Below are 27,050 nucleotides of genomic sequence, written 5' to 3'. Positions count from 1 at the left end.
GAAAGGGCCCTCCCAGGGCTGTGGCCTGGTGCCCTGAGGGTCCGGGTGCCCGGAGTTGCCCTGAGGCCCAGGCACCTGCTGCTCGTGGCCCTGCTACCACGTCGGCTGGCGTTTTGTTACGGAACATTGGTACGTGTCTCGGAACGTGTGCCACGCCTGTGCAGGTTTGAAAGCAAGGACAAGTGAGCCCCGAGAATCCACCCCACTGACACCCCCCACTCATCCTGTCCCCAGAGGGCGTTGGGCCCCCTTTCCAGGGTCGGTCCCTGCATCACCCCTCACGTGCCCTACCTCTGGGGTCTGAGGGTGACCTCTGAAATAGGACATGAAAAACGGGGAGCCAGGGAATGAGGGCACAAGCTAAGCTCCCCGCCAGCCTCCAGAACCCCACCCTGTCAAGGCGAGACCTCTCCGCCCTCCTCCCCGCCACGGACCCAAGGCCAGCACTGACTGTGTCCTGGGGACCCAGGGGACACCGGTCCTGGGTCCCCAGGAGCAGGTGCAGCAGTGCCGTGAGCCCTGAGGACAGCAGAGTCGGGGTGCGGGGGATGGTGCTGCCTGAAGGAGACTCAAGGGGGAACACCGGAGTGGGGTTTTGGAGGAGCTTGCCACTCATGGGGGCACAGACTCGGTTCTCACACCCCCTCTGATGTGAAGCTCTAGGGAACTCCTGAGTTCAGCCATCTCTTAAATGCTCGGGTGCCTTACGGATCCGCACCCCACATGGAGACCAGCCTAAGTGCCTGCGGGCCTGGAGCCAAAAAGCGACTGTCTTGTTGCGTCTGGGGCAACCTGACGTGCACGCAACACTTACACTTGCTCCCACGAGGGGGCCGGCAGAGGCAGAAACAAGCTATTTATTTCTCCTAGCAGAGAAACACCCCACCGATAAAACACAGCATTCACTGATACTCTATAAAAGCCCTTATCAAACAAAACAAAAAGCACTTTACTCAAAGACACCAGCTACACTGGACCTGCCATCACCAGCTGTCACCCGCCTGAGCTCCTGTCACAGCCCCTGAGGCTCCATACCCTCAGCTCTGTAGCCTGTGCCCCAGCAACGCAGGGCCTGGAAGCTTCTGGGTGATTCTGCCTTGATCTCTGTGCAGGCCCACCCTGCACTCTGGGGGTCCCCGAGGGGTGGCGCCGGGTGACCCGGGAAGGGAGGTGGCCCCGTGCAGCCCTGCACGCCTCCCAGGAGCCCCCAGGAGGCAGGGAGGGGCCCGCTTGGGGCTGTCACTGTGCCGTGGCTGGCACCCACCACCGCGAAGGGGATGAGTCAGGGGACCCCAAGGGGCAGGAAGAGACAGGCGCTGCCAAACGTGACCACAGGGGGCGCTGTCCACTCACTGTAAGCATTAACTTTGACTTCAATAACTCCCTGTGGAACGGCAGAGAGAGACTCAAACCGGCTCTTCCCTGCCCCGAACTAACTCCTCAAAAGGGCGGGTCCTCCCAGGCAGGGTCCCCCAGGCAGGGACCCCCAGGTGGGGGCAGCCCAAGCTGAGTCAAGAATGAAGAGGTAGCTGCTGAGGTCAGTGGGGGAGATGCAGCCCTTGGAGGTGGGGGAGGATGATCGCGAGCCCTGCTGCACCCTGCAGGGTGGGGCACACGGTCGAGAAACAGGCACCCAGAGGAGCTCAGAGTCCCCAAGGCCAGGACTGGACCCGAGGCTGGTGGCCTCCCTCACAGCCCCCCAGTGACGGCCGCCTTCCCAGCCGCCACCTGCTCCCTGGCTGTGGGTGACTCACAGCAGAGCGGGGCGGTTGGGGGGTGAGAGGAGCCAGGAGAAGGGCAACAGGAGGGACGTGGGTGGGCGCCTGGCCCCTCGCCAGCTGCCAGGGGCAGCAGCAGTGCTGTCACCGGCAGAAGGACACCCGCGAGGCGCCGGGCACGGGCAGAGGAAGGACGGGGCGGCGGGGGGCAGACAGGAGGCCCAGCCGTGAGGAGGGGCTGCCACCCTCTCCCCGGGGCTCGGCCTAGGACAAGTGCAGCCACGTCCCGGGAAGTCAGGAGTAAGGACAGGTCAAGCTGGACTGAACATGAAACCCCGCGTGGAAAGCCCACACCGCCTGGCACGTGGAGGGGTTCAGGAACGCTCTCTCCTCCCCGATGCCTACTGGACCCCCCTAGTCCCTGGGGCCGGGCGGGCTGTGTTCACTAGGGAGACCCCACCTGCACAAGGGTCTCTGCGGGCTTCTGCAGTTCCCCCCCCTGCCCACCCTGGCTGGAGGACGACCTGGCCAGGGAGAACTGGGGACGAGGGGATGGCAGAGGGCTCTGCTGGGGTCCTGGCCTGGGACATGGGAGGCTGGGACATGTCAGGGAACCGGCTGGAGATCGTGGGCCACCGTGGCTGCTGCCCAGGACACTCCGCCAAACTCAGCAGCTCCTGGACACCGAGTCAGCAGGGATCTGAGCGTCAGGTTGGGGTCAGGCCCCCGCCCCGGGGTCACCATCCATTCCCTTGTGGCCAAGGCCCCACGGGAGAAGGATGCCCACAGGGAAGGGGTGGACAGGGCCGGCCGGCCCTCAGGCTGTGGGGTGTGGGAGTGTCCGTGTGGCCAGGCCCCAGAGGGTGACATGTCTACAGAAACACCTGCCTGAACATGCAGCATGCGGGTGCGGGTGCGGCTGGAGGACAGCAGCTGCGGGGAGTCCAGGCAGCAGCCCCTGCCCTTGGCTGCCTCACCTGTCCTCACCCGGGTGGGTGTGACCAAACCCAGGGGTCCTGCACCAGCAGAGACAGTGCCGCCCCTCCCCCCGGGGGGGGGGAGGTCAGATGCCCACGCTGCCCACCTCAGGAGGTCCGAGGACAGCCGTAGCCTGCAGGGCTGGGGGCAGCTCCCAGGTCCCATCCTGGCTGTCCAGCTGTTGCCTCCACAGGGTGGGGGGCTGCCCAGGCTCCCGTTCCATCCAGGCTAAACCAGCAGTGAACCCAAACCAACATCGTCAAGCTGGGGCATGGCAGGCTCGCCTATGGGCCGGGCTCGGTGGCCACGGGGACACTGGACACAGGGCCCTGAACGGGACCAAGCCTTGTTCTCTGAGTCTGTTTCCCATCTGTGAAAAGTGTTGGGGGGTGTTCCCAGGGAGAGGCCACTGAAGAGAGGAAACCCCAGCTGCCGGCCCCTCCTCGCTGCCTGCCCACAGAGCTGGGCACCTGGCCTGTCATCCTCGCTGCTTTTCTTGCTTCTCTCCTCCAGCCTCCATCCAACATGACACTCAGGACCCCAGCAGTTGTCTCCTCTCCAGGGGCTTCTATTCTTCCAAAGGGAGGTGGGGGTCCGCGGCTGCATTGGACAAGGGCAAGGACCCGTTGTCCCCAGGTGACCCGCGCCACTGGGCCCCAGGATGCGTCATTCGGGGTTCCCTCCTCTCCTTCCCACCCGTCTCCACCACCTACGCCATCGGATGGCACAGAGCACTTTCTAGAATCTTCGGAGGCTCACGGATATCCACATCCCACTTCATGTGGGCTCATGCTAATCACCGTCCAGCATCAACTCCTTAACTCAACGTGTCCCAAAGTTTTCAGAGTCCAGAGGAACAGAGCACGGGAACACGGGCCGGAAGCTCTTGTGGCTCCAAGCTGCTGAGTCAGACTCTGATAGAACATCCTGGACATTCACAGCATCCAGCGGAGTCCACAAGAGAGCCCACGGCACCCTCCAGCCTGCGCACCTCGCCCTACCGCCTACAGTCCTGCCCTCAGGGTCCCAGGAAGTGGGTGAGCAGGCCTGGGGGTGGGTGGACCAGGGCAGACAGAGGCCAGTTCAAGTGTAAGCACCAGCACCTGCTGACCCTGGAGGCTCCGACCTCAGCTTCATCCCCTTTCTGGGTGCAGAACGGACAGACTGCAGGGGAAGACAGGACTTTCGGGAAGGACGTCACCAAGCCGGGGCCTCGGTGGCTCTTGCCTCCTGACAGGGCTCACGGGGCTGGCACATGTGGGAGCGACACCCCAGGGGCAGTGCAGGGTCCTGCAGCAGGGCCTGACCATCCGGTCACTGTCAAGGGGTGCAAGCCGGTTGAGGAGCTGGAGGAAGGTCACGGGGGAGCGTTGCCCTGAGATGCTGGTCGTTCCCCTGCTCCACAGCACGAGAGCGTCTGCAGGTCGCCTCGGATTAGCCTCTGCTGCTTGCTCTGGGGCTCTTCACAGGCCCCACAACCTGCCCAGGGCTCCCCGCGAGGTAGGGCTGTTATTAACATCGCCTCCAACTTTCAGATGGAGGACGGGGCACAGGAAGGCCGCGGGGTAGGGCATCGGAGCTGGGCCACCAGCCAGGGGGGCTGGCGTGGAGGCCTCGGCCATCCTATGGTCTCTCTCCTGGGGCTTCTCAAGCCTTCAACGGGCTAACATGCTTGACCCCAGCCTGCTCACCCAGGGAGCATCTAGGGCCGTGGGGGCATCCCATCCTGCTCTGCATCCAGCACTGGGGTCCCCAGGAAGGTCTAGTCACGCTTCAGCCCCTGGCGGGCACTGGCAAAGCCATGGTTATGAAAAGAGCGGCTCCCATGGTAGCTTCTTGTGTGTGTTTTGTTTTTAAAAGGTGGCACGCAACCAGCAATGATCACACCAACGTCACCCGGCAGCCACACAGCCCAGGGAGGGCACCTGTGTGGGTCCTGCAGCTGCCACTGCCTCGTTGGGACAAAGAAAGGGCTCTCGAGGGGCACGACAAGCCGCCAGGTGCATGGGAGCTGGGCCAGCGACCTGCTGCTCCCCACACCGCAGCGCTGAGGCCTCTGGGCTGCTAGCTGGCCACGTGGTCCCCAGAGCCCTCACTCTGCAGTCCCTGTGGCCTTTCAGCTGCTCCTCCATGGGAAGAGTCGTCCTTTTCAGGCTCAGAGCCATCATCACCCAACATGGGGCACAGCTCAGCTTTGAAACAGACGTGGCATTTCATGATGTAAGGCCTGAAACTGAGGCCCCGTGTGATGTGCTGCCCTGATGTCCGGTGAAACCGGGAGGGCCCGAATGGCCTAGCTGTAGGCTCCCCAGCCTGCTCACCCAGCCAAGTGGCCCTCCCCCCAGGCAGACCAGGAGCAGAGCAGACCTATCCCCAAGTGGTGGCCTCGGTCCCCTGCCAGCAAGGAATTATTCAAACAAGCAACCACATCCCCCTGGGGGAGCCAGGGGCACCCCACTCTCTGGTCACCACGAAGCCTGCCTCCCTCAGTCCGCTGCTCACTTTGCCCCAAGTGCACCCGAAGTGGCCCGCGTGACATGCAGTGTCCTCCCCGGGCTCTGAGCCTGTGTGATACAGACTGCTGTCCATCTCAGCTGTCCGGGGTCCCCATCCTGTGTTTGGTCATGCCCACGACCCTAGGGCGGGCTCCCACGCTGACTCGTAGGCAAAAAGGAGGTGATGTGAATAAAAATGACTGTCCTCTCGAGTCCTCAGTTTTGTCAACTGTAAAATGGGACAGCATCACCGTCCAGTGCAGTAGGGCATGGTGACAGCAGGAGCCCACCAGTGGCCGCCTCCTTTCCTGCTTCCTTCCCCAGCCCCAGTGCAATAGGTCCTACGCCGGGGGTAGGGTCTCATCACAGCCCACCCCAAGATAGCACCCGTGACACTGCCACAGCACGGCGTGCTTTCCAGGCTAGGGCATGGCCCCCAGAGGGTGCAGGGCTTATTCTGTCAGGGTCCTGCTCAGACTCAGCAAGGCCTCTGGGACACCTCCCTCCCACCAGCCTCCTCCTGCCATCTGTGTAGTTACTGGTGGCCCAGACCACCGCCTCCCAACAGTCCCCTCCTCCAGCTCAGTTCTTGAGTTGAAAGTGCTCTGCTCCCCCCACCCCTTCATCATGTTCCTTAGGGACCTACTGTGCGCAAAGCACAGCCTTGGGCTCAGGGAGGGAGACCAAGAGGCCCCTGCACCCTGCCCCGCCCCGCTCCCCCGGAGCTGGGAGACAGGCTGTGCGGAGACAGAGAGCCAGCCTGCTGGGAGCCGATGGCTGCCGTGCTGAGCAAGAGGGCGGGGGCCAGGAGGCTGCGGCCACTCTGGCCAGAGCCCAGGTCCTCAAACCTGCGGCTGCCCCTCTGACCCTACGCTCACCTCCAGGAGGGCCCTTGGTGCATGTGGGGTGCACAGGGCTGCCAGTAAGGACCTCTCCAGATCTGGGGAATGACAGGAATGGCTGATAAAACAACCCCACGAGGGCCCAGGAGTTCGTGGAGATTTCCTCCCAGTAACCCTGGACGAGTCCACCTTTTAGGCGCTGCCACCTCCCCACCCTCTCTTGACCCTCTACAGCTCAATGGGGTGGGCACTGCTGTGGCCTGAGTTCACGGAGCATCGGTCTCAGGCCCCCAAGCCTGTGGGATTCAGGGTTCACAGAGGCAGCCGTGCCCCAGAAACAGACACCCCCCCGCACCAGTGAACAGGGCCACGGAGCTGCCACATCCTCCTCCTCACAGGTGAGGCCACCAAGCACACGGAGGGGGTGTCCACCAGGACCCCTGCCCACACAGCCTGGCCTCCACCCCTTTTCTTCTCCTCTCCTGCCTTCACCCCAGTTTGGGGAAGTTTTGACTTAGCCTATTTGATTAATGAATTAATGACAAAAAGACCTCTTCTCTCAACAACTGTGTTTGGCATTGCCTGATAAAACACAAAATGACCAGTTAAATCTGAATTTCAGGTAAGCAACAAGTTTTTTTTAATATAAATATGTCCCAAATTCAGATAAACAAATAATTTTCTAATACAAGTATGTCCCATGCAGTTTGGGACATATTTGTCTTCAAATATTTTTCACGGCCTATCTGAAATTCAAATTACTTCTAAATCTGGCCACCGCAGCCGGTTCCCTCATTGCTCCCCCATCCTCCCCCTGGCATGGGACTGGGGGGGTCCCCCCCGCCCACAAGGGCCCCCAACTTTTCTTCTTACTCCCTCCCCACCTACAGGTGGTGCCCCCAACTCCGTAAAAACCCAAGTCCTGGCAACAGAACCCGGGAGGGATGGGTCTGTCCAGTTAAAGACTGATCCTGGGGCAAAGGAAGGGACCCTCCTACTCCACCCACCCTCCGGGTCCCTAGGAAGACCCCTCCCACTGCCCAGGGTCCCCTGGAGCCCCGATTCGAGAGCAGCGTCGACCAAAAGCTGGCTGGGGGTTTGGGACATACTTATTCTAAAAAAATATTGTTTATCTGAAATTGGGACATTATACAGTGAGGCCCTGACTCTGCCCCTGGGGCGCTGGGAGCTGCCAGGGAGGGGCAGGGGCGGGGCCGCGGAATAGGCGGGAGGGGTGCCCAGGTTGGGGAGGGGTGCCCGAGGTGGGGGGGAGGGGAGGGGGGGAGGGGTAGGGGAGGGGAGGGGAGCCCAGCGCCCGAGGCGCATGCTCAGCCGACCCTGCAATGCGGCGCCGCGTCCTCCGGTAACCCGGTTCCGCGGATTCCCCGGCGCCCGTTATCCTCTGACTCGGTCGTCTTCGCGTTTGTGGGTCGCGGGGGGCCGACAGGAAAGCGGCAGCGCCGGCTGCAGCAGGAGAGCCCCCGGTTCCTGCTGTGCGAAGGGTTCCGGGCGGGTTGGCCGGGGTGCAGGCTCAGCCCCAGGGCCCCTAGAGGCCAGACAGCTCCTCCCTGTCCCAGCTCCGGCAGGGGTGCCTCCCAAGGCAGAAGGGGCCACACAGGCCCTGCGGAGGGGGTGGCCCCAGGCGAAGGTAGCTGGGGGTAAACTGGGCATCAGCCTGGGGGCGGGAGGAGGCTCAGAAGTGAGCCCCAGATCTCATCATCTGTGGCCTGTCTCCTGACCTGTGCGCTGAGTCCCTCACCTGTGCGGTGAGTCCCTCACCCGGGCGGTGAGCCCCACCTATGAAATCAGCCTCCCACCTGTGAGGTCAGCCCCCCACCTTTGAGATCAGCCCCCTACCTGTGAGGTCAGCCCCATACCTGTGAGGTCAGCCCCCCACCTTTGAAATCAGACCCCCACCTGTGAGATCAGGCCCCTACATGTGAGGTCAGCCCCCCACCTGTGAGGTCAGCTCTACCTGTGAGGTCAGCCCCACACCTGATCCACCCTGGGTCCTCCGCAGCTGGGTGAAATCTAGAGCCGCCCGTGTCCCAGGCTCTGCTCATTACGGCTGTGGGATCCTGAGCAAGTCTCTGCTTCTGTGGGATTCGGTTTCCTCGTCTGTGGAATGGGGCGCCCACCACCGACCTCGTGAAAACTGCTGCTGAGGGTCAGGACACAATAAATGCCTAAGCCCTCGTTCCTGTGCAGGGTCCTTCCCCCGAGTTCAGCCACAGACCGGGGTCATTTCTGGGACACCTGCTCCCTGGACGCTGGGGGCCAGTAAGTACTAATGGAGCTCAGTGCATGGGGCTCCCTCCAAAGGCCAACGAACCAGCCCCAAGAACAGCCACTTAGTGCGGACAGTGAGCGAGGGGAGGGGGAGGGGGACGCAGGAACAACAGGAAGTCTTCTTAAGACTCATGTGCCTGATGGTCTCCTTATCCCCCCACCCCGTCAATTAATTTTCCTCTAACTGCTTTTGTTAACAGTAGTTTAATAATCTCTCATTATTCAGTACATTCACAGACTCTGAATGTCTCACAATCCTCTATTTAATTAAGTATTAAATTTAAAAAATCTAACTCTTACTGCCGTTGGCACAAGCTGGGTGTAATCTGCAGTGTCCTCGTGGCCCCGAGAACTGCCAGTTACCGGGTGGGACAGGTTTTCTGTGTCCAGCACCAGCGGCCTCCTCCTGCTGCTCTACCATTGGAGGCCTTGAAGGACTAAGCCTGTCTCTTCAGCCCAGGAGTGGACACCCTCCCCGCAGTGCTGAGCGAGCCCGCTCCACACTGCACTGACTATGAAGCCGGCACAAGTGGGGCCTCCCCTCCGGCCTCTGGGTCCAGTCTCCACTTCCTCACTCTCCCTCTTTCTGGGGCACTTGCCTGGCATCCCCCTCCCCACCCATGGGCCGCTCCCCTCCACCCGCACCTTCCAGGACAACAGGTGGGGCAAGCATCTCTGAAGTCGCCTTTCTGGGAAGGGAACCGGTCTGGCGTCAGGACTCTCTGCTGGGAGCATGTCTGACCCTGCAGAACACAGGTGCAGGCTGCACGGTGGTCACCAGGATTCAGGGAGGAGCAGTGGGCTCCAGGCCTCCCCTCCCTACTTCCCGACCACCCTCAGGCTTCACCATGGAACTTCTGAACTTGGACCTCCCAAATGCTCAGGTGCTCAGTGACCAGGGGCCTCCCCTGCAAACCCGACCCTGCAGCAAACCCTCTTCTAGACCTCACTCCACCCAGTCCCTATCCCAACTTCACACCTGGGAGACTAACCTCACTCCAGCACAGACTACACATCTGCTCATTCAAAATCCATTCACTCAAAACATTCATTCATTCATTCAAAAACATGGAGAGCTCACCACCTGTCAGGGCCTGAGCAGGGTGTGGAAGACACAGTTGTGAATGAAACAGATGAAGTCCTGGCAGTCTCGTGGGAGAGACAGCCATAAAATAAAAACAGGGTGCTTAGGTCTCAGATTCCCACTGGAGGCTCAGGGGAAACCCCTCTGAGGAAGTGTCATCAACAGGAGTTAAGCAGATACAAAGTTTAGGAAAAGCATGTCCAGACAGAAGGCAGGTGCAAAGGCCCTGGGGTGTACAGAACCAGAAAAGACCAAGTGCCTGAGCAGAGCTGCTGGGAGGGAAGGAGAAGACAGGGCCGAAGGCTGAGTGTCAGGCCAGGTGAGAACTTTGGGTTTTATAGAGCCAGCCCCCAAAGGGTGGTAAGGAGAGGGTGGGATGTTCCTACATGTGTTTTCCCAGGCTCTGGGCTGGGAGCTGGGAAGTCGCAGAGATGAACCCACTGCATTTGCCCTCAAGGAGCAAGTGATCAATGAAGAAATGCCTAAGGTGACTGCTTCGGGACCTGGGGGTTTCCAAGCTGGATGGGAGGACCCAGGGAGGCTTCCTGGAGGAGGTGTCCTGGAGCCTGCAACCTGGGCAGGATAGTCTGGCAAGAAAGGGGGAAGAAGGCAGTGGGTGCCCTGGCAGTACCACACTCAGCCAGCTCCTTCCAAGCACCTTAGTCCTTCTCTCACCCTCACAATGCCCCTCTGAGGTAGATATCAGATTTATCCCAATTTTACGGCTGGGGAAACTAAGGTACAGGGTGGCTAAGTAACATGGCCAGGGTCATACAGCGAGGTGGTCAGGGCCGTGCGGCGACGAGACCAAACCCAGCAGCCTGGCTGCCCCATTGCTGGCCCACACTCAGCGTAAAGATGAGTGGCGGGGGCCCAAGACCCTCTCCCCTCACCCCTTCAGCTGCCCACTCAGCTTGGAAAGCCCCGAAAGGGGCTGGAGAGGGTCAGAAGATCCCTGGGTCCCTGTACAGGGAGGTGGCCAGTTGTTTTTCGAATCCTTTTCCGTTACAGAAACATGCTGAACACTATGGGTGAAATGGTGGCCAGTCTGGGATCTGCTACAAGATATATGGGCAGGGGTAGGAGATGGGGAGGGTTACAGATGAAAACAAAATTGCCTGGGAGCTGAAAACTGTTGTGTCAAAGCTGGGGGCTCCTTCTATCATTTTTTCTATATTTGGGGATGTTTGAAATTTTCCATAATAACGAGGTAAACAGGGGGAAAAAATGCCCAAGACCTCCACAGACCTGGGCAATGCAGGGGCCCAAGAGTAGAGGCAAAGCAGGGGGTGTCCTGGCTTCCCTGGCCCGGAAAGTGGTCCCGAGGGAAGGTGACAACAGACAAGGGCTGGCTGCTTCGATTCCAGACCAGTCCTGGCTGGCGGCGCTGCCTGCCACCATCCAACCCAGGCTGCGCCCAGCCAGGAAGGAGACGGAGGCCAGGCGCAGGGCTGACGGAGCCCCAGGTCTGCACAGCTCCACAGCGGCGCCCTTAGCAGGGGTCTCCGGGGGCCCAGCCTCCGGGACTCAATGGCAGAAAGCAGGCTGGCTCTCAGGAAGTGGGCAGCAGGCCTGCTACTGCAGCGGTGGAAGAAAGAGCAGGTGGTAATTGTGGAGCACGCAGGGAATTTCAGACTTCCACTACCCTTGATCCTCCCGATTTATAGAACACTTTGAGGGTAGAAACAGGGGAGCGTGAGGTTCCTTGAAAGGAGCTGCGTGATTCCATGGAAACGTACCCAGGTGGTTTTCTGCCTGAGTTTCACAAACTCCTATTCATCCTTCAAGACCCATCCAACCTCCCTGTTCTGTCCCCTGTGCTCCCACCCCTCGAATGGGGCTGTAGTGGCTTGTTTGCGTGTGTTCACTCATCACCCCGTCCTCAGTGCTGGGCACTGACTGGGAGAGGCTAGGTAAAGCTGGTGGATGAGTTAGGGTGTCCCTCATTAGTCCACGGCACCTCTGAAGGTGGGCTCTCTCTCCTCCTGTGGCCTGGCACAAGCCTATGGAATGAAGCGGAATGTTCCTCCTGCTTTAGAAACTCCACACATGCGGACACATACCCCCGAAAACATCTGACACTGGTGGCTCACCAGTGCCGCCCATCCAGTGTCAGGGAACACGGAAGCTGCCCTGCATCTGGCGGCACCATGCGTACAGCAAACGCTCGGTAAATATTAGCTTGTGCATTATTATTATGATCACAGTTTATCTGCGGGATCTGAGCTTTCCCGACACACACGCCCCAGGGCTGTCTGGCTCGCAGACTCTTGTCTCTGCGGAGCCCTGTGTCATCCTCATCACCCGAGCACAACCAGCCCCTCGGCTAGGCTGGGACAGCAGCGCCCGCCCCTGGAAACACTCAGCCCCGAAGGCCTGCTACACAGCAGGCGCCCAAACAACACCTACACGCAGCTCAGCGAACCGCACAGCGGGCTCAGCCGCCTGCCCACACAGGCCGCCGGGCTGGAAACTGCAGACCCTACAGACAGAGGCGTTCTCAGCACCAGCCTCGGGGAGGGAATCGGGCCAGGACTGCCTACAGTCAGGGCCTCTTTGCAGAGAAGGAGCCTCTCTGTTGGCTCAGATTTGTGTCTGGATGCTAAGTGGGGTCATGGGTGTGCCTGGAGGTGGGAGACCGTCAGGCCAGGGGCTTAGCTCAGCTCCCCCTGCCCAGGGGGTCACCCAGCCCCTCCTGTCTGACCCTGGGGCTGGAGATCCGTGGGCTCCCCCCAGCACAGGGGGCGGCAGTGGTGCTGCTACCTCACTGGGATGGCCCACGCCTCCACACCCACGCTGGAGGCCCCACCAGACCCCCTGCCTGGCTCCCGGCCCCCTGTCCCCTCGGTTCTGTGCTCTGACATCACCTGCTCAGGGCGGCACCTCCACCTTGGCCTTGTCGCCCCATGTCATCCCCTGCCCCCACGTCCCGCCTCATCCCCACCACGTGGAACTCCACCGGATCCCACGAGGGCAGGGGTCTGTCCGTCTGCCCAGAACAGGCCGTCCCCTAGCAAGGGCTCTGGACAGTGCTGGATGGGGTGAGGCCACATGCCCGGGGCCAGCACCACGCCCACCCCTGCAGACCCCCGAGCCCTCCCCAGCCTAGGCAGATGAGTCCCCACGTGCATCCCTGCGTCCGGAAGACCGGCAGGGGCTGAGTTAGGAAACGTGCCGTTCATGCCGCCCCTCAAGCATTGCCCTGTCACCCAAAGTCTTCAGGTCACCGAGTCCCCCTCTGGCCCACAGTTCTTGGGCAGACGACCTTACCTGATCACTTCAGTCACCTGGCCGCACGCCTCTCCCCGTCCAGCCCTGGGGAGGTGAGGCAGGGGCTCCGCGAGCCCCCAAACCAGAGCGACAGTGCAATTCCAGATGTGAGGGTGTGCGGGTGCCTCTCCCTCCCGGCCCCATTCGGCCACGGGCACTGTTCACGTCCCACTACAGCCACGAATCCCGCTCCATCTGTGCCCCCCGTGAGCCACAGGCCGAGCCCTATCCCTCAGGACGGGCTCCAGCCCCAGCCCCCGGCCCACGCCAGCCAGCACAGCCATTCCCTACCTCTGGCGGATAGTTTCTTGGTGTTGATGATCTTGGCTGCATACTCATGGCCGGTGCAGAGCTTGACACAGCGTCGGACCACAGAGAAAGCCCCCCTGGGGGAGAAATGGGAAACAGAGGCAGGGAGCCGATTAATCCCCCGGTGAACACCCAGCACCCGGTCATGAGGCCCAGCCTCTGTGCGAGGAAGGGGCGCCCCTCCCCCAAACGACTCCCAGCCCACCCCGCCCAGTGCCAGCTCGGCAGGGGCCCCTTTCCCGGCAGCTGGCAGAGCCCAGCCGACTGGCACACCCAGCTCCTGCGAGACCCCCTGCCTGGGCATCCTCATGGGCCAGCTGGACCGAGGGCCTCTAGGCGAGCATCCTCCCTCGCTCTATGCCCAGGCCTATGAGACCCAGCGAGTCCTCCCAGAGCAATGAACCCTGGCCCAGCTCCAGACAGCGGAATAGGTTGGTGCAGCCTGCGGGGACTCAGTGAAGGTTCTGGAGGGAGGGAGAAGCATCGCATAATTAAGCTGCAAAGCTGGAGGCAAAGGCTCCCCCGGATCCTCCACCAACACTGCCCCAAGTTACAGCAGAGGCTGCAGAGTCCCATAGCAGAGGAGACATTTACACGCCCACAGCATTAGTGCTTCTGAGAGGAGAGGGGACCAGCCTGGAGAGCCAAGAGAAGGGAACCCAGGAGAGTGGGTGACCACTGCCAAGGCCATCGAGACATCCTGCATGTGGCCCCGAAACAGTGACCCTTGAGAGGAGGAAGGTTTGTAGGAGGCGGCACGGCAAGCCAGAGCCCAGAGAACAGGCCCGTGTGGGTCCAGGGCAGGCGTGGGGCACAGGCCAGAGGGAGCCTGGGGCCCATCAGAAGGTCCTCCGCGGTATTCAACTTGTCACCACCGTCGGTTTAATTTGATTTGAGATCATCTTCAAAGAACATTAGACCCAGCACGTATGAGACACAGCCGGAACGGGAAATGTCTTGGGAAGGGTCCAGACTGGAGGCCGCCAGGGAGAGGTGGGCACAAAGGCCACAGGTGGCTGAGCACATGGGGCCAGGGGGGCTGGGGACACCCCTGACCGCACGCCCCTCCCCCGCCTTCCCTCCCCAGAGGCCCTGCAGGCACAGCCTCCATCGGAACACAGCCTCCCCCCGACCCCCCTCATACCACCACCCCAGAGCCCTGCTGCCCACACAGCCTGTCCACCGGCTGCTGTCCCGCCAGGGTAAGTACAGGACTAAGCGACAGGGAGCCGGGAATCCTCCCTGGCGCACGGCAGGATGAGCGTAAATAAAGTGAACGAGAGCCGACAGCCAGATGGACGATCCTGGACAGGCTGCCCCACTGCCCCACATCTTCCAGTTCCGACCCTGCTCTCTCTTCCGTAGAAGGCTCTGGGTTGGTGATGAGGGCAGCGCCAAGCGGGCAGGAGCCAGACGCTGGAGGAAACCAGCAAGGCGGCAGGCACAGCCCCCGGCATCCAGCAAGCGCTCAACAATGGCGCTCATAGGTAGCACTCAGGCTGGCACAGGGCCTGCTCTTGGACGCAGGCCTTCCTCTCCCGGAGTCCTGCCTGCCGGCTACGGGGGAGGGCACCTCTGGAACCCCTCTGGGGTAGGGCTTCTCCTGCCCCTGCTGCCCGGCCTGAAGAGAAGTTCTAGAAAGAGCTGCCCGACCCCCGGGCCCGGCCACCCCACCCTGGTCTGCCACGGGGCACCTGCACTCCAATGCCCGTCAGCTATGAGGGGGAACCTGGGCCGGCCTGGGGTGAGGCTGTGCCGGAAGCAGGGAGGAGCAGCCGGGCCCCTGGGGAGCCCTCAGAGCTCAGTCTCCCAGCTGAAGACACGTGGAAGTCGCCAGGAAAGCTTGGCCAGGCGCCTGGGGAAGCTCACGAGTTAGAGGGCTCTCCGTGACTTAACTACCCGGAGGGAGAGTGCAGGGAAGAGGCTCTGCCCCCGATGACCACCGCCCCTCGGGCAGCCCCTTGGCTCCCCTCTTCCATCCTTGAAGCCAGCCTCTCGGTCACCACCATCCCCCAGTCTCCTCCCACCCCCACCCCCAGCATCCGCCCCCTTCCTGGCCGCTCTGCTAGATAGTCGAGGCCGATCACAAGGAAGCCCCCCAGAAGTGCCAGCGTGCCAAAAAGCATGTGCCGTGCGGGCCATGGGCTGGGGGCCCCCGACACCTTGAACATCACAGACAACAGTGAGGCCACTGTGAGCACCACCCTCCCTCAGAGCTCACAGCATCTGCCCCCCGGAAACTTACAGTCACTGAGACAACAACACAGACAAAGGGCCCGGGTCTGTATCCTAAGCACATCCCCATGGCCACCAGGCAAACTCCTTCGCATCCTTCAAGACTCAATTCAATACCTCCTCTCGGAAATCTTTCCCAGCTCCCACAGGAAGTCAGCTTGGTCTCCTCTGGACGCCGGACGCTGCACGTGTCTCGGCTCACTTTGCCCACTTTATTATAATTATTCATCTGTCCGTTTCTGGCCCTACGCTGTGGCTCTCCACATGCAATCGGGGATACTGAGGTCAGGCACAGTGTCCAGACTGTGATAAGAGAGTAAGGACTGACCTACAAGCACCACCAGTAGACTGTGGAGAGTGGAGATGCTGGACCTCAGCACGTGTCAGGCCAGTGGGACAAGAAGGGGCAGCCTTCTGGAAGGACAGGGAGAGCCCGGGATGGGGCAGACTCTGGACCGCAGGCCAGCAGGAGAGGGTCACCTCCCGAGGCTTCCCTGGATGAGTGGGGGACATCTGTGGAAGGGTGGGAGCGTCTGTAGGTGAGGGATGTCTCCTACGGAGCGGAGGCCATGGGGCCCCTGATCAAAGCAGGAGGCTCCCCACCGTACCCACAGATAGGCTGGGATGAAGATGCAGAAGCACAGACAGGGCCGACAGTGGACTGCATCCGGGTGGGCCCTGCCTGTGCTGCCCGAAACTCCGACCGTCCACGAACGGCGTGGCGGGTGGTGGCCGGCTGGAGGGTCAGGAAGGCCACCTGGAGCAAGGCCACCCAGCACAGCTGGCGGGGGAGAAGCCAAGAAGTGGGGGTCTGGGTGCGGGTGAAGGTCAGGGAGGAGAGTGGGGAAGAGGGTGGGCCTGGTGGGGGTACCCCCTGAACCTCGAGGTCGCCACACGATGCCCAGTGTGGCATGTGCTGCTGCGCTCGGGTTTAGAGTGGTCTGAATAACGTGTTCAGAGGAGGAGGCTCCCGGGCACCAAGCATGCCATGGGGCTTTTAAAAATCAGGTAAAGCTAATGAAAGCAAGAAAACACTCTTTCAGTCCTTGCTGGCTGGCGGACCAGAAAGCTCTCTCCTGTCTACTGTGGGACCACAACACCAGAGAGGCTGGCCAGAGAGAGAGGGAGGTTAACTCCAGAGCTGCCTGGGGTCTGGTCTGCTGCAGGTGGGCGCCCAGCACTGCTGTGGCCGCGTGGACCCACGGTGGCACTCGAGGGTCAGTCTCTCGCCAGCGAAGGGGGTGACTGGCCCCTGCACACCGGGCAGACGCAGTGAGCCAGCCAGTGGCTCCCGTCCCCTTTACTCTCTCTTTGCTCCCCGTCCAACCTGGGGCCATGCCTCTGAGCTGCCCCCGTGCCCACCCGCCCGCCCGCCCGCTGCCACCTGGAACTTGCCCCTGACATTGACTACCTGCAGCCCCCATGGAAGCCCCCACTACGCCTGCTTTGGGGACCTGTCCCCTCCCTGCTCTGTTGGCCGAGCCCAGCTGCCCAGCCTGCCCTCTGCCCACTGAGCCGAGCTGGTGTTGGTGGGAGAGGCTGATGGGGCGGGAGGTTCCGGTCTCGCCCGGTCCCCACGGTGGGGACTGCAGAATAGAACACGGAAGCGCTGACCGTGGCTGCTGCTCTCGGGACCCTGCATCCGGGGCCTGGGGCTGCAGGGCTTCCTCATGATCGTCACATGCAGCACGTGCAGAGGTCCTGGCACGGAGAGGGTGTCAGAATCGTGTAACCCGGGGGGCCCCTACTTCTGCTTCTCAGCGGCCGCTCCGCGCTTCCACTGCATCCCTCCCAGTAGACATTCCAGGGACGTGGCAGCTCCTCTCCACCGCCCCCATCCCTGGCTCCAGCCCTGCACCCCACTCCGCCTCTCTCCTCCCAGTCCCAGCCTCGCAGGCACCTGCCTGCCTGCCACCAGGGCTGCGAGCTGTTTGCACAGCCCAGGGGCAGACACACCCGGTGGCCAAACAACCCGGGAGATCCCGTCCACACTCTGCTAACTCAGATGCTCGGGAGCGGGAATTCCTGACAGCCAGCCAGAGCCAAGGGCCCACGGCTCAGACCCGTCCACAGCCTTCTTAACTTTTACAGCCAAAAGCAGCCAGGAGTCCTGAGGGAAAGAAAAGGACCAAAGCCTTGTTTATCTGTTTTGTAAAGGCTCCCACACAGGTTGAGCGCAGGGGTGCCCGCTCAGTGAAAACAGCCCTCCTGGCCCCCGACTCCCCAGGCAGATCCACACAAGAAGATCTTTCTGGAACAGGCGGAGCAGGCAGCAGAGGCACTTGGCTGGTCCAACAGTTTTATTTACCGCGTTAATTAACACATGGATGTTCTGAACCAGCCTGAGGCCGTGTACGTCCATTCTGCCCAGCCTGGGCCGCCCCAAGTGGGCTCGGCTGACGAGGGTCTGGGCCAGCACTCGGGGGCGGGAAGGGGGGTAGCGGGCAGGACAGCCCAGCAGACACGCTCACTCACCACACCAGGCCCTTCGCTTGCTTGGATTTGTGGATTTAAACTACATCAAGCTGCTGCTTATTTGTGTGTTAGCAAAAATTTTTTTTCTACCTTCGATTAAAATGACGGGGGAGGTGCCTTTATATTTTTAATCTGGACCTAAGCAATTTGGTAGAAAATAGGAACTGCTACATGAGGTTGTTGTGGGGTTTTTTTTCCTGCTTATAATAACAATTTTAAAAACAGAATCCCTGCTCGCAGCAGAAAATGGAGTAAACAAGTGGTTTCAATAGAGCAAGTCGAAGCCGCCTCCATCTCTGTGACCCGTTGCTGGCGTCCCACGATGTTCCGATGTGTCTCCAGTGAAGTCTACACCACAGGAACGCTTTCCTCTTCAACACTCAGGAGCCTCTTGCTGTTTCTATTCAGCTTTTCCCTCTCACTACTTTCCCACCCTGTGAACGACTCTTCCACGGCACGATCTGGCAGCTACATACTGCTTCACTGGTGGACACCGTCCGGGGACACCAGGAGGGTATGGGACCCTCCCCAGGCTCCCCGGTCTCGGGGTTAGAGCCGGTGAGGGGAGTGTGCTGGGGATCTGGGCAAGCACGTGCCATGCTGGGCAGGAGCATGAGGTCCCAGTACAAGAGTGATGTCCAGAGCGCAAGCCCATGAGGGCTGCCCAGCATCCACCAACAGGACGGCACACAGAGCTCAGGGGACCGTGTCCCACTCCTGCCCAGGACCCAGAACGTCCTGGGTTCCAGAACAGGGCCTGAAGTAGACAGACTAGAGACCGACACTGGACAACATTTAATCCCTGTGGTCTCTGCAGCATCCTGGCATGCCTTTCATCAGCACGTGAGTTCCTGCTCTGTGTTTGGCCTCTTATATTTAACATCACTTCACACGCAATTCCCACTCTCTGACCTAGATCTCATACTTGTCATCTTCACTGTAGAGAACGTTCCTTCCATGGGTAGCCGACTGCTTCCTTGATTGGCAGGCATTTGGGGTATTTCCAATTCCCCTGCTTGTAAATGCCTGCCGTAAACATCTCAGTTATTTCTGTAGAGTTTATTTCCAAAGGCACAATCGCTGGGTGATTTACAACCACACCAGCGATGAAAACGCCAGCTCTTGCCACTTCCCCAAAGACCGACCCTGGCCTTTCCAAGGTCCTTCCTTGGAATCCTGGCAGCTCCCCGGCCCCAACCTCTGAGCCTGGGCCAGAAATTCAAGTCATAAGTCATCCATGCTGTGCTAGGGTACTGGGGCCACCACAACACAGTACATGGGCTGGGCAGCTGAAACAACAGAGATCGTCCCACAGTTCTGGAGGCCAGAAGTCCAACACCAACGTGCTGGCAGGGTCGGTTCCTTCTGAGGCTGTGAGGGAGACACTGTCCCAGGCCTCTCTCCAGCTTCTGGGGTTTTGCTGGTGATCCCTGGGGCTCCTTGGCTTGTAGAAGCATCACCCCCAGATCTGCCTTCATGTTCACATGGCATTCTCCCTGTGTGTCTCTGCCCAAATTTCCCCTTTTCATAAGGACACAGTCTTACTGGATGAGGGCCCACCCTCCACCTTAACTAATTACATCTATGCAACCTTATTTCCAGATGAGGTCGCATTCTGAGGTATGGGGGTTAGGAGTCAACATCTGAATTTTGAGGAGACACAATTCAACCCATAGCACATGCTGACCCCCAACTCTGCCTTATGGAGTCTGCCACTGTGTGTACCAAACATTTCCCAAATGACCATCATCAAATATTAGCTCCACAGGATGTTCACAAATGTTAGGTACAAAGGGGGTTCTGTGGGCAAAAAAGTTTAGAAACCAGTAAGTTAAAATGTTTTCCTTCCTTCCTTCCTTCCCTCCTTCTTTCCTTCCTTTTTTACTGCAGGACTTCCCAGGGCCTTTAACATGGTCATCTGTACTGTGAATTTCCAACCAGTGAGTATGAGGTACAGCCTTTCCCTGACTTCTTTGACCGGAGAAATCTCTTTCTTTTTTTTTTCGTCTTCATTGTTTTACTTTTATTTTTTTTAACATCTCTATTGGAGTATAATTGCTTTACAATGGTGTGTTAGTTTCTGCTGTATAACAGAGTGAATCAGCTATACATACACATACATCCCCATATCTCCTCCCTCTTGTGTCTCCCTCCCACCCTCCCTATCCCACCCCTCTAGGTGGTCACAAAGCCCCGAGCTAATCTCCCTGTGCTATGCGGCTGCTTCCCACTAGCTATCTATTTTACATTTGGTAGTGTATATATGTTACTACCACTCTCTCACTTCGTCCCAGCTTACCCTTCCCCCTCCCCTCAAGACCAGAGAAATCTTTACCCAAACAAGTCTCAATTGGGCCAAGAGCCAGGGGCAGGGAGGGCTTCTAGTCTAAGGGCTCAACACCAAATGCATCCATCAACAAAGAAACAAATGGCCAGGGTGGGACAGAAATGCCACCTGAGGACACCCACCCCAACACAAGAACAGCAGCGCTGCCCATGGAGTCTGTGGGTGCATCTCAGATGGAGAAAACCCCAGCGTGGCCCCCTCTTCTCCCTGCCTGCCCCTTGGAACAGGGCACCCAGGCCATGGCGGCCGCTCCTCCCATCGGAAGCCCCCTCCCCAACCACGCGGGCATCAAGATCCCCCCACTGCCCTCCTCCCAGACACCCTGGGGAGCAGGGCTTCATCTGGAAGAGCCAAGAACGTCAGCTCAGAGAGCACATTTTCTTCCATTTCTGACAATGCTGAGAGCAGGTGGAACGCTCCGTGAGCAGAGGGGGGAGCCGTGTCCTGACCACGTAAGGCTTATGACAAAATGCACCCTACATCCTAATGAGATTTAGATATAAACGACCACAAAGGGTAATCTTTTCACATTTCTCATGCGTTCACGTCATCATTGTTACTTTATACAGTCACGTCAAGTTTGTGCGTCCTACACAGATGAGAATAGCCCGACTCTGACGCTTGTCCATGACACCGTGTTGCTCTTAAACCTCTCGGGCCTCACACCCCACACGGTCACCCTCAGTACCGCCCGGATCCACCACCCCTTCCCGCCACAGCGGGGTCCCCTGAGTCCCCGTTCCACCGGGTACAGACATCCTTGAGAAGCTTCCTGGAGGGCTCAAGGCAGCAAAGCCAACAGGAACAAGAGGGTGGGCACCAGCCCAGGGGACACAGTGGGATGTGAAGGAAGTGGGACTCACTGGGATTACTGAGTGGGTACAGAGTTATCGTTTGGGGTGATGAAAAAGTTCTGAAAATGGGTAGTGGTGACGGTTACACAACACTGCGAATATACTTGATGGCACTAAACTCTACATTTAACAATGGTTAAAATGGTAAATTTTATGTTATGTATATTTTACCACAATGAAAAAAAGTCAAAGGATGGAGAAAGATATACCATATTGATCTCAGACAGAGCAGACTTGAGTAAGGAAGGTTACCAGGGCCGAAGAGGGATTTCACATCATGATAAGGGGGTCATTTCTCTTAAGACAAAACAATCCTTAGCATGTATACCCCCAGCAGCAGAATGGCCAACTACATGAGGCAAAACTGAAAGACCTGTAAGGAAAAGCAGGTGAATCCACTAGTACACTTGGAAACTCCAGCACCCCTCTATCAGAAATGCACAGACCCAGCAGGCAGAAATTTGGGAAGGACACAGTGGAACTGAAAAGCACCATCTATCAACTGGATGTAATTAACATCTAGAGACGACTTCATCCAACAGCAGCAGAACACATATTCTTCTCAAGCTCACATGAACTTTCACTAAGATAGAGCACATTCTGGGCCACAAAACACCCTTAACAAATTTATAAGAAAAGAAATAATACAAAGTATGCTCTCAGATCACAAGGGAATTAAATTGGAAATGAAAAACGAAGAGATAGCTGGAAAACCCCAAAATACATGGGGATTAAACAACATACTTCCAAATGACACAAGAGTCAAAGAAGAAATCTCAACAGCATCACCTCTTGGGTAAGGAGGCTAATGATAGAGGGATATGAATCAGGGAAAAGGTCAGTGGGTCAAGTTTACCTTCTTGTCCTGGGTATTTAGGTGCAGGGGTGTTTCACATTATTTTTTAAATGGAAAATCTTCTACGTGTAATATTTTACAATTTACAAACATTTAAAAATAAAAACTATGGAATAAATTACACAGTAAAATAAAAAAAGAAGAAGAAATCTCAAAAGAAAATTTTAAACATTTTAACAAAATGAAAATGAAAACAAAACTTATCAAAATTGTGGAATGCAGTAAAAAAAAGTGCTTAGAAAAAAATTATACCATTGAATGCATATATTAGGAAAGAAGATTTTAAAATCAATAATCTAAGTTTCCACCTTAGGCGACTAGAAATAAGAAGAGCAAATTAAATTCAAAGTAAGCAGAAGAAAAGACATAATAAAAGTTAGAGCAGAAATAAATGACATTGAAAACAGGAAATCAACAGAGAAAAATCAATGAAACCAAAAGCTGTTCTTTGAAAAGATCCATAAAGTTGACAAGCCTTTAGCCAGGCTAAGATAACAAGAGAGAGGACACAAACATCAGAAATGAAAGAGGGGCCATCACTACTGATCCCTTGGAAATTAAAAGGATAATAAAGAAATACTATGAACAACTCTATGTCCACAAACTTGATGAAATGGACCAATTCCTTGAAAGACACAATTTGCCAAAACTCTCACAAGAAGAAATAGACCAGAACAACAAATACTGTATTATATCATTTATGTGTGGAATCTAAAAAATAAAACAAACAAATGAATATAACAAAACACAGATTCACAGATATAGAGAACAAGCTAGTGGTTACCAGTGGGGAGAAGGAAGGGGGAGGGGCAAGATAAGGGTAGGGGATAACAAACTACTGTTTATAAAATGGATAAGTTACAAGGATATATTGTACAGCACAGGGAATACAGCCAATATTTTATAAGAACTTTAAATGGAGTATAATCTGTAAAAATTCTGAATCACTATATTGTACACCTAGAACTAATATAATATTGGAAATTAACTATACCTCAATTTTAAAAAGTAAAAAAAAAAGAAATAGACAATTTGAATAGACCTATATCTAGTAAAGAAGTTGAATCAATAATAACATTACAAGAAAACTACAGATCAATATTTCTCACGAACATAGATGCAAAAACCCTCAACAAAATATTAGCAAATTGAATCCACCAATGTATAAATAGAATTATATGCCATGACCAAGTAGGATTTATCCCAGTTGTGCAAGCCTGGCTGGTTCAACATTTGAAAACCAATTAATGTAATGTATCACATCAACTGACTTAAAAAGAAAATCACATGATCATATTAATAGATGCAGAAAAAGCATTTGACAAAATCCAACACCCATTCATAATAAAAACTCTCAGCAAACTAGGAATAGAGGGGAACTTTCTCAACTTGATAAAGAGCATTGTATTAGTCAACTCAGGCTGATAACAAAATATTATAGACCGGGTGGCTTAAACAAGAGAAATTTATTTATTTTCTCATAGTTCTGGAGGTTGGAAGTCCAAGATCAAGGTCCGGCAGGGTTTGGTTTCTTATGTGAGCTCTCTTCTCTTGACTTGTAGGTGGCCACCATCTTGCTGTGTGCTAACCTGGCCTTTCCTCAGTGCGTACGTATGGAGAAAGAGCAAAGTGTCTGGTGTCTCTTCCTATAAGGACACTAATCCTATCAGATCAGAGCCCCACTGTTATGTCCTCTTTTAACCTTAATTACCTCCTAAATAACCAATCTCTAAATTCAGTCACATGGTGGGGGGGTAGGGCTTCAACCAATGAATTTGGGGGGGCACACAATTCAGTCCGCAGCAAGCATTTACAAAAAACCTACAACTAACATCATATTTTTGGTGAGAAAGTAGGTGCTTTTCCTCTAAGTTCAGAAACAAGGCAAGAATGTCCCTTCTCACCACTCTTTTTCAACATCATACTGGAAGTCTCAGCTAATGCAGTAAGACAAGAAAAGGAAATAAAAGGTATACAGACTGGAAAGGAAAATATAAAACTGTCTTTCTTCCCAGATGATATGATTATCTATGTAGAAAATCCCCAAAGAATTGACCAAAAAACTCCTGGAACTAATAAATGATTATAGCAAGGTTGAAGGATACAAGATTAATATACAAAAGTCAATTTCTTTTCTATATATCAGCAATGAGCGAGTGGAATTTGAAAGTAAAAACACAATACTATTTACATTAGCACCAAAAAATGAAACACTTAGGTATAAATCAACAAAATATGTACAAGGTCTATACTGATGAATGAAATCAAAGAAGAACTAAATAAATGGAGAGATATCCCACGCATGAATAGGAAGACTCGATATTGTCACAATATCTGTTCTTTCCAAGTTGATCTACACATTCAATGTAATCCTAATCAGAATCCCAGCAAGATATTTTACGGCTATCGACAAACTGATTCTAAAGTTTATACGGAGAGGCAAAAATTGCTTCTCAGCCTTTTGGCTAAGATCAAGTGTAGCAGACGGAGAGGCAAAAGACCCATAATGGCCAACACAATATTGTTGAGAAGAACAAAGTTAGAGGATTGACACTACCTGACTTCAAGACTATAAAGCTACGGTAATCAAGACAGTGTGGTTTGGTAAAAGAATAGACAATGGAACAGAATAGAGAGCCCAGAAATAGGCCCACACAAATAGTCAACCAATTTTTGACAAAGGAATAAAGGCCATTCAAGGAAGAAAAGATTATCTTTTCAAAAAATGGTGCTTGCTATGGACTGAACGTTTGTGTCCATGCCCACCCCCGGCCCCCCAACACCAAATTCATATGTTGAAATCCTAACCCCAATTGGACAGTATTAAGAGGTGAGGCCTTTGGGAGGTGATTAGGCCATGAGAGCAGAGCCCTCATTAACAGGACTAATGCTTTATAAAAAAGACCCCAGATAAATCTTTCCATCCCTTCTGCCATGTGAGGACACAGGGGAAAGACGACCGTCTAGGAAGCAGGTCTCACCAGACCCTGAATCTGCCAGAGCCATGATCTTGGACTTGAAGTTCCTAGAACTGTGAGAAATAAATATTTGTTGTTTATAAGCCACCCAGTTTATGGTATTTTGGCTATAGCAGCCTGAACAGTCTAAGACAGTACTGGAACTACTGGACATCCAGATGCCAAAAACTGAATCTAGACACAGACCTTACACGTTTCACAAAAATTAACTCAGAATGGATCATAGGCCCAAATGTAAGATGCAAAACTATAAAAGTCCTAGAAGGTATCACAGGAGAAAATTTAGGTGACCTTGGGTTTGGTAATGACTTTTTCAGATACAACACCAAAAGCATGATCCATGAAAGAAAGAATTGATAAGCTGGGCTTCATTCGAATAAAAAACTTCTGCTCTGTGAAAGATGGGGTAAGCAAATGAGAAGACAGGCCACAGATGGGAGAAAATATTTGCAAAACACATATCTGATTAAGGACTTGTATCCAAAATATACAAAGAACTCTTAAAATGCAACAATAATAAAAAGCACAACCAAACAACCTGATTAAAAATAGGCCAAAGACCTTAACAGACACCTCACCACGGAAGGTATACAGATGGCAAATAATCATATGACAAGATGCTCCTTATCATATGTCATCAAATCCAAATTAAAACAACGAGATACCACCGCAAACCTATTAGAATGGACAAAATCCAGAACACAGACACCACCACATGCTGGTGAGGATGTGGAGCAACGGGAACTCTCACTCATTGCTGGTGGGAATGCAAAATGGTGCAGCTGCTTTAGAAGACAGTTTGGCAGTTTCTAACAAAACTAAACATACTCTTACCATATGATCCAGCCATCATGCTCCTTGGTATTTACCCAACGGAGCTGAAAACTTATGTCCATACAAAAGCTTGCACACAAATGGTTATAGTAGGTGTATTCATAATCACCAGAACTTAAAAGCAACCAAGACATCCTTCAGTAGACTGAATGGATAAATAAGCTGTGGAAACTCCAGACAAGGGAATATTATTCAGCACTAAACAGAAATGAGCTGTCAAGTCACAAAAAGACATGAAGGAAACTTAAATGCATGGTGCTAAGTGAAAGAAGCCAATCTGAAAAGGCTACACACTGTATGATTCACAACTACATGACATTCTGGAAAAGGCACAATTATAGAAACAGTAAAAAGTGGTTGTCTGAGGCTCTGGAGGATGGGAGGGGATGAATAGAGAAGCACAGAGGATCTGAAATACTGTAATGATGGATGCATGACATTATACCTTTGTCAATCATGTAGAACTGTGCAACACAGCGTGAACCCTATGGAAACGATGGGCTTCAGTTAATATTAATGTAGGAATGTTGGTCATCAATTGTAACAAGTGTATCACGTCTGAATGCAAGTGAGATGGTTACAGGAAAGGGAACCGGGGCCTGGCTGTGAGGTAAATATGGAAACTCTCTACTTTCCATCCAATATTTCTGTAAACGTAAAACTGCTCTAAAAAATAAAGTCCATTAGGTTTTTTTTTAAGTATAAAGAGAAAACAAAGCATCTTTTTATGACAGGGGTGGGAGTTGGGGGATTTTTTAACCACATGCAGAAAAGCATAAGGAGGGGCTTCTCTGGTGGTCCAGTGGTTAAGAATCTGCCTTCCAATGCAGGGGACGCGGGTGGTCAGGGGCACTAAGATCCCACATGCTGCGGGGCAACTAAGCCCGCGCGCCACAACTACTGAGCCCGCGCACTCTAGAGCCCGCAAGCCACAACTAGAGAGAAGCCCGCAACAACAAAAGATCCCGCATGCTGCAACTAAGACCCAACGCAGCCAAAAAAAAAAAAAGAAAGAAAGAAAGAAAGAAAAGCATAAGGAAAATTCCGGTATATCCGAGTCACACTGAAACCTTGACACCCCAGCGCGAGCGAGGACGTGCACAGGTGAGGAGGATGCTGGGGGTGTCACCGACTCTCCAGATCTGATAGCACCCAGGACCACTCTCTACAGCTTCCAAAGTGTCTAACCCCTGGGCTCTCAGGACCCCTGTGGAAGATGGGAAGGGTGAGGGCACCAAATGCCTTGCTGAGCTCACGGCACTGTGGGTGGCAGAGGCAAGACCTAAACGCAGACACCCCTCCGCACCCTTCCTGCATATTCGCCTATCAGGTGCCCTCTGTTGGCTCAGAAAGAATAGGGGGTTGGGCGGGAATAGATGGAATATTCCAGTGGGGGCGGAGCAGGAGCAGCTGAGTCTGGGAACCTGAGCCAAGCAAAAGTCTAGCAGCGCCACCCCAGCACGGAGAGGAGGGGCTGGGGGCTTGT

At 55.2% G+C, this 27,050-nt stretch overlaps 1 protein-coding gene across 5 annotated transcripts in view; it reads right to left on the bottom strand.

Moving 5' to 3' along the window:
• CAMK2B (calcium/calmodulin dependent protein kinase II beta) overlaps positions 1-27,050 on the bottom strand; it is a 93,005-nt gene that overhangs the window by 47,076 nt on the left and 18,879 nt on the right. For 4 of the 5 annotated variants that reach the window (XM_061198385.1, XM_061198388.1, XM_061198390.1 and 1 more), the window contains exon 2: positions 12,968-13,062. In XM_061198385.1, coding sequence (XP_061054368.1) covers positions 12,968-13,062 — 95 coding nt within the window. Of the gene's footprint in view, positions 1-12,967; positions 13,063-27,050 lie in introns of those variants that run through there. The other variant, XM_061198391.1, reaches the window with a different exon arrangement.

The sequence above is a fragment of the Eubalaena glacialis genome, chromosome 8, assembly GCF_028564815.1.
Source record: "Eubalaena glacialis isolate mEubGla1 chromosome 8, mEubGla1.1.hap2.+ XY, whole genome shotgun sequence".
Lineage (NCBI taxonomy): Eukaryota > Metazoa > Chordata > Mammalia > Artiodactyla > Balaenidae > Eubalaena > Eubalaena glacialis.
This window is presented reverse-complemented; position numbering and strand designations above follow the sequence as displayed.